This window comes from Cariama cristata, unplaced genomic scaffold, assembly GCF_000690535.1.
Source record: "Cariama cristata isolate BGI_N322 unplaced genomic scaffold, ASM69053v1 scaffold31843, whole genome shotgun sequence".
Classification (NCBI taxonomy): domain Eukaryota; kingdom Metazoa; phylum Chordata; class Aves; order Cariamiformes; family Cariamidae; genus Cariama; species Cariama cristata.
The window spans coordinates 19352-26487 of NW_009610669.1; the positions used below are offsets into that span (position 1 = coordinate 19352).

The window sequence follows — 7136 nt, forward strand, 5'->3', positions numbered from 1 at the left end:
ACGTGTCCAGGATTCAGGTGGAAAGCTGCAAGTCCAGGCAATGAGGAGAGCAGCCCTGAGGCCGCAGCACTCCCATCTTGCCCTGTCAGGTCAGTTCTGACCCTGGGGCCAGCCATGGCCAGGTCCGGCCAAGCCTGCTGGCAGGAGCCCAGAGCAGCCACTCTGCAGAAAGCCTTGCTGCCGTCAGACACCAGCCTCAGTAATTCATCTGGAGCAGGACAAATTGAGGTGGAAGTCCAAGACTAAGAGAAGAGCAGGGTGGCAGCATGGACACGTGTCAAAGGCAACCTATTCCCACCAGCTGTTTTGAAAATCTCAGTTGGAGGTCACTGCCAGGAGCCCAGCTGGGACATGGCCCCAGGCAGCTGCTGAAGCAGCACGGGCAGCAACTCCCGTGGGTGTGCAGCAGCCTCCGGGTGAGGCAGGGAACATCAGGCCAGGTCTTATTTACTGGCTTAACAACAGAGCTGACTAATACTCACACCAAAGCCTTGTGAAGAGGGGACTAGAGGGGGACACGGGACACTACAAAAACAACTACTGACCATTATTAATATCTGGCAGCTTTGTTAGCAACCAGAGAGAGGGAATGAGCTGCAGGATCCAACATACAGACCAGCAGGAACAAGCTGTCAGCATCCACCAGGAGCCAGTGCTGAACCAGTGGGCAGAGGAGGCAGGGCAGCAAGGCCCAAACTGCAATGACACCAGATCATCCCTGCCACGCTGCCTAGGTCCCTACTGTGCTGCCCAGCAGATCAGCTTGGCTGGCAGGTGTCAGGCTGGGTATCTCTACACTCCGAGGCACTGATGGAGAGCAGCAATGTGGGCAGAAAATGATGTTCTGGCACCTACAAAGCCCTTGGCTGGCAGAGCCAAAATAATAGACTAACCTCACGGACAGGAGCTACAGAGACAGGAGGCAAAGGTGGGCATGGGCAGTGGGTAGGTCATGCCTTCAGGGACATGTCCAGCTACACGACATGTTACTGGGGCCTCAGTCTCCAAACAGGAGGAGAAAAGCTGGACCTGCACGTCTCTTGCCCATGTCTTTCTGCACTCACAGTCCCTGCACTGCCAGCCTGCACCCTCCCAGATAGGCACACTCTCACCTCTTCCTTTTGCTGGGATGCCCCACTTCCTCAAATCTCAGCACTGACACCCTTGGGACACCCTGTGGGAGGCAGGAGGCCCGATCACCCCAGTCCCACATCCAGCCCTACCTCTGCCTGCCATGCCAGAGTAGAGGCAGAGAGCGCGGAGGTTCGCCCAGCTCCCAGCACGGCTATTGTCTCGCCATCATCATCCACCACCTTGAAATCTAGGTCCTCGTTGTACTTCCTCCTCTTCACTTGCCGTCCTGAGCGGCGTTTCTGTGTATGGGATGAAAAAAGCAGTCACGGGGGAGATGGGCAGACCAAGTACCTCCTCCTTGCTTGAACAGAGGAGAGAAAGCCCCAGGGCTGCCTGATCTCCAGCCCACCCCCGACCCAGTGGGATGGAGGCGATGGGAAGAACAGGCAGCCCTTGGAGGTAAACCCACCACTGCGGTGCCGAGGTCTCCATCAACGCCTGACCCACACAGCCCCATCAGTACCCAAGACCTGAAGGAGAGGATCCTGCAGAGGCACGAGCAGCTCTCCAGCCCTGCGAGCCCAACCTGCCTCCCCGTACTGTGCCAGGAAAGGGGAGTTGTCAGGAGCCATGGGGGAGAGGGACACTCAAGGTTGAGGGACGGGCAGTGCCCAGAGCAGCAGCATGCACCCAACCCAGGGCCGCCAGCTGACTTTAAGCAGTGTGGATGACAGACCTCGGCTCCAGGGCTGGGGTCTACCAGCCACACTGCTGAAAGCGCTCTCTGATCGCTGCGCACCGGGGCCCAGCTCTTCTCCCAGTCAAAGGCAGCCAGGATTTCCCCACTAGCAGCCAGCCGAGGGCTTCAGACATACCTGGCTGTCGGCTGACTCTGCAGACTCCTCTGGGCTCTGCACGGATGGGCTCAGGAGATCCTGATCCAAATCCAAACTGTCCACTGGTATCTCATTTTTCCTCTTCCCTTTCTTCTTCTTCTCCACCGGGGTGTCCTTGCTGCCAAGACAGACTGATGGTTAGATCTTGTCCTAGGGATCCCAGGCGAGAGCCAGCAGACACCCACACAGGGCTCTGTTCCCACTGGATCACCTAGAGGCACCTCAAGGCTCCTGCAGTCTCCTCCAGCATTGGGGATGCCCAGTTGGTGGTGCTCATTAATCACCATCAAGTGTTTCTCCATCCAATTCCAGTACACTGGGATGAGGGGGTCCCCCTGCCTCGGCCTGCTGTGGGGCAGAAAGGGGTTGGAGGCTTCCACCAGCCAGGGGAACAGCCCCACAGGGGCTGTAGGAGATGGGGTTCAGCTCATGGCCAGCCCTCACTGCTCCTTCATCATGAGGAGCCCGGATGCATGAGGTCAGGATGCTCTGGATAGCGGCTCAGGCGTGGTGATGAGCCAGGAGGAACCAGGCCAGCCTTTCCCCTCCAGGCAGGGTGACCCCCTTCCTCAGACCATGAAGTCTCTACAGTGAAAGGAGGACCTGCACGAGTGCGTGGCAGCCTCTGCCCCCACTGGGAGACCAAGACAGGGACCTACATCCAGCGCAGGCACAAGGAGGATCTCCCCACTGCCAACCCCAGCAGGCCAGGGCAACGAGGTGCCTGCTCCGAGCAGAGCACTCACAAACATGTCTTGTGCCGACGAAAGTTCAGCAGCTCCATGGGCAACCCATGTCCTGGCACCCCAGAGACAAACCTTCTAGCCCAGTCTGAGAAGCGTCGGCCATCCTGCCGGCCAACTTCCCCGTGTGCCGCAGAGTCCTGCCAGACCCCGGTAAACCTTTACACCAGCGTGGAGGCAGAAGCTGCTCTAGCTTGTGGTTTGTCTTCCCTAAGCCACAGCACTGAGTCCCCTCCCAAGACGGCGGCTGAGCAGATACTGGCCTGTGCCTTCAGCCGGAGGGAGTTACGCCCTGTAATTGCCACGAACATGGGGAGGATGCAGGTCCCAGACTCCCACCGGTGCAACGGCCCACCATGGCGGTCACTGCTGCCTCCAAGGGCCTGCCGGGAGGCTTTGTCCCACCAGGCAACTGTCCTCCGTGCTCAAGTCACGGAGGGGATTTGAGTCCTGCTCCTGGTGATTCCCACCACCTTCCTGCAAACACAAGACGCAGCCCAGCCCTGCAGCACACTCTCAGGGTCAGGGCCACCCGCCCCCGCCCCCGGCACAACAACCTGCCTGCTCAAGGAAACGTGCTCAGGAAGCACCAGGGTAAGAAACAAACATTCCCGACGTGCCCATCCATCCTTACACTCTGCAAGGAACACTGCTGAGGGAAAGATTTCAAAGAGCTGGTGCCTGTCCCTGGGCTAAGCGACGTCCCCTTCCTCACTCAGAGCCCCGCCATCCATCCCTTCCACATCCCAGACCTGCACAGAGGCAGAGGAACAATTAGTTCCAAAGCCATGTTGATGTTTTACTCCCGTTTCATGAGAAAAATCACTGCTTGCCTGGGACTGGCAAAAAACAAGCAGTTAAAAATCTGCTGTTCAGGCCGAAAATGCCCTGCCCGTGCACCCGCACTTCAATTAGAGGCCCTGAAAATGCACTGTGAGCACCGCTTCCACCCGAGCAATAACTCCCAAGGTATTGATTTGTAAGTCACAGTTAACAACTGCTTCATTCATGAACCAGTAGTTGGCTATGATTAGAAATAATTTAGAAGAAATTATGCCACCATTATCTGCCACTTAGAGGACTCCCAGCAATCATTTCATCCGCACGGAGTGCTTACCCTGCCTGCCGCTCGTCTCTCCCTCCCTGTGCTGCCAGGGGCCTCCAGCCCACCTCCCTGTCTCCATCCTGGGCAGTAGGCACAGGGACACACACAGCCCTGTTCCCTGCAGAGCTTCCACCTTGACACCCATGGGTGCCTCCATTCCTCCCACGGGTGGGTTTGCTGGTGGCTGACCCAGAGGCCAAGGCAACAGTCCAAGAGGAGGCTCAAGGAGGGGCTGCGGAGGGTGGAAAGCTGCAAGGAAGACCCATGGGCTGGACTTTCCAAGCAGCAGGGGTGGATCTAGGTCCTCCTGGAAGGTGCATGTGAGCGGGAGGAAGCACCACAGGCTCAGGCTCCACTGGGACAGGGCATCAGGAAAGCAGAGAGCTTTGTGGCACTCCCAGACTCCCACGCATGGTTTCTTTCGGCTGCGTGATGTGTTACAGAGTTGTATTAGTTGGTCTTTTTTGCATGAAGTGACTCCTTCATCAGGGCTCTGCACGTTGGCCCCCAGCACCATAAGCAGATCCCCCTTCAGCCCCTCTCCTGGTACCCCCAGACCCCGCCATGCCTTTGCAGGAGGGACCAGGGTCTCCAGCTCCGCAGCTGGGGTTACTCCGCCACAATCCCCATGTCTAGCAGAGTGACCTGCCCACCAGCCACCCACAGCAGGTTGCACTGTCATGGGCTGCTGGCAGCCAAGGGACCTGCCACAGTGGCCACAAGCTCCTGGACAAGAGCCATGAGTGCCTCCAGGAGCCCAAGCCTCCACGGACCGCTCTCCCCCAGGTTTCCTCTGCTTTGGTCTGGTCCCCAAGGTCCCACCACAGGGGTGGACCTCTGTGAATTGCCCATATGGTAGTTTCTTCCTGGTGGAGCAGGGATGTCATTAGGAAAAGCTGCTAGCTGCATCCCTCATCCCAGGATTCTCCTCGGTGCCCAATGCTGCCTTTACATGGGCGTCATCCTTCCCTTCTTTGCCTGCAGCTGCTCTCCTTCCCTCTCCACCTCCAGTCCCTCCACTGCAACCTTCCTCGGGGCCTTGAGGAGCCCTTCTCTCACCCTCCTGGCACTGTCTGCTTGATCTGTCCATCCCCATCTGCTCCAGCTCACCAGCCCATGATGACAAAAGGGCTTGGCTTCCTCGTGCACAGAGCCCTAGGCATGAGGAAGACCAGAACTGACAGCACTGCACATCTCAGGTACCTGCTGGGGACAAGGCGCCCAGCTCTTGCCCTGCTGAGCTCCCCGCCAGCCTGGTGTGGGGGCTTTGCTGCCCCACACCTTCTTCTGTTCACCACCAGCCATGGCCAGCTCCACAGCTCCGGTCTCTCCAGGATCCGCCTGTCAGCAAGCTCCAAAGGAGTAGGGCTGTGGAAGACTTGGGGCTTGGTCCTTACCCTGCACACGCGTCCTGTGGGCAGTCACGGTGGGAGAGAGGTGGGAAGACCCCACAGACCCTGGGACACCCATTCTGGTGACCATTTCCAGGAAAGTGCCCTTGAGAAGCTCTACCAAACTGGTGTTTTCTAACAAAGAAAGGTTTTGCTGAAGAATTCCCAGTTGGGTCCTGTACTAACACTGTTTACAGTAGAAATATATGTATCCTATGGATTATTTCCACTGCTGCTCCAATTGACAGGCCTGCTTTGTACAGGATTCTCCAAAAAACACATTCTCATCAGTTCATGACAGTAAACCAAATGACGCTGGTGCTGCTGAGACCTGCTCTGCTATCTGCACATATTCCCAGTTAAAAAGAAATCAGAGCTAAGAAATCAGAGCTTCTGGTTAATCAGCCTGTTAATTAAAAGGATGAGGAATTACCAGAGGCGATGGTATTGGCCTGTGCAGTACAAGGGAGTCCTCAGGCCTCCCCTCACTGCCGGCCTTGGCTGCCTGTACAGCTCCACAGCTGCAAGGGAGGGACAGGTCCTGCTGCCCAGGAGAGGGAGATGACAGGGTATGTGCTCCACCATCCTCCCAAACCTGAGCCGAGGGAAGGCAGGCTGTCGGCCCCCAGACATGCAGAGACCCTCACTTGCACTGAGAGCCCAAGGTCAGGTTCATCTCACTCACGTACCCTCTGCCCAGGCCTCAAAACAGGTATGACAGGCCTTCTGCCACACAGCACCTCACTGTCCTGGTGAGATACCTCCCTAAGGTCCCTCTGGCGCCCAGGACACTCAGCACAAACGCCAGGCCAAGGACAGGCCAAGACCCATTGGTCCTCTTCTACATCTGGGGTCTCACAGGGCCTCATCCCCAAAAGGGCACCCACCTGTCCTGCCTCTGCGTGGCCGGAGAGCTCGTCCTGGCCTCCCAACCAGTACGTCCAGCTTTCAGCATGAGGAGCCCACCCCCACTGCAACGTAGTGGCCCAGTGCGGCCCTCTTGGCCCAAAGCTCCTGCGAGCCCACAGCCTTGTCCAGACTGGACACAGAGACAAGGTCACACCACCACCCACCTGCTCTTCTTGGGTCTTGTTCTGGGGGCAGGCTCAGAGTTGCTCTTCTTGTCTTTAGGCTCCTTGGGAGCTTTGGGTTCCCGAGGTTTCCGGGGCTTCTTGGCCACCTCTCTCTGCTTGGGCTCCTTCGGCTTCTTGGGCTCCTTAGCCTTTTTAGGCTCTTTTGGTTCTTTAGGCTCTCTCCGCCTCTTTGGTTTCACCTCCACAGCTGCTTTTTCTCCACCTTCCTGCTCTCCCAGATCCTTTTTCTTCCGTTTCTTCTTCACTCCCGTGCCCCCACCCCCACTGTCCTGCATCCCGTTTTGGGTGCTCGTCCGCTTCTGGGGAACCCCATTGGGCTCCTCTTCTGGGCACTGGCACTGGCCACCTGTGTCCGTGTCCGTCACTGTCACCTGGTAGGGCACCTCGTCCTGCTCCTCGCTGCTGGCAAAGGGGTCCTGCGCCTTGCACTCCCAGGCATCCGACATTGGGGAGCGGCTCAGCGCTTTTAAGCTTGGCGGCTGCAGAGAGAACAGAAAGGTGGTGTGTGAAGCAAATGCCACATATAAAAATAGCAGGCACTCTAGGGGGAACTGCAGCCCCAGAGAGGCTCTAATCACATGGGCGCAGTGCAAGCAACGTCCCTCGACACACAGAGGACTATAGCTAATGGCCACCACATGCAGAAGCAGCTCAAACGGGAGGACCCCCCTTCCCTGCCCAATGGAGGCCGACAGGTTAGAGAGGCCTTTCAGAGCCCCACCAGCCCATGCAGGTCCAGAGCAGAGGCGGCTGGCCCTTCTGCTGTGCCCCCAAGCACAGTCCTGCCTTTGACTGCACGCTCCACACCCTGCTCTGCTGAGACCCAGAGTGAT

General features: G+C 57.8%; 1 protein-coding gene across 1 annotated transcript in view; it reads right to left on the reverse strand.

Annotated features, from left to right (window-relative positions):
• LOC104159930 (chromodomain-helicase-DNA-binding protein 6-like) overlaps window positions 1-6782 on the reverse strand; it is a gene marked incomplete at both ends in the record, with an annotated part of 25709 nt that extends 18927 nt beyond the window's left edge. The window contains 3 exons of the mRNA XM_009697958.1: window positions 1224-1373; window positions 1950-2088; window positions 6283-6782. Of these exons, the coding sequence (XP_009696260.1) occupies window positions 1224-1373; window positions 1950-2088; window positions 6283-6782 (789 nt within the window). The remainder of the gene's footprint in view (window positions 1-1223; window positions 1374-1949; window positions 2089-6282) is intronic.
• Between the last annotated feature and the right edge of the window lie 354 nt (window positions 6783-7136).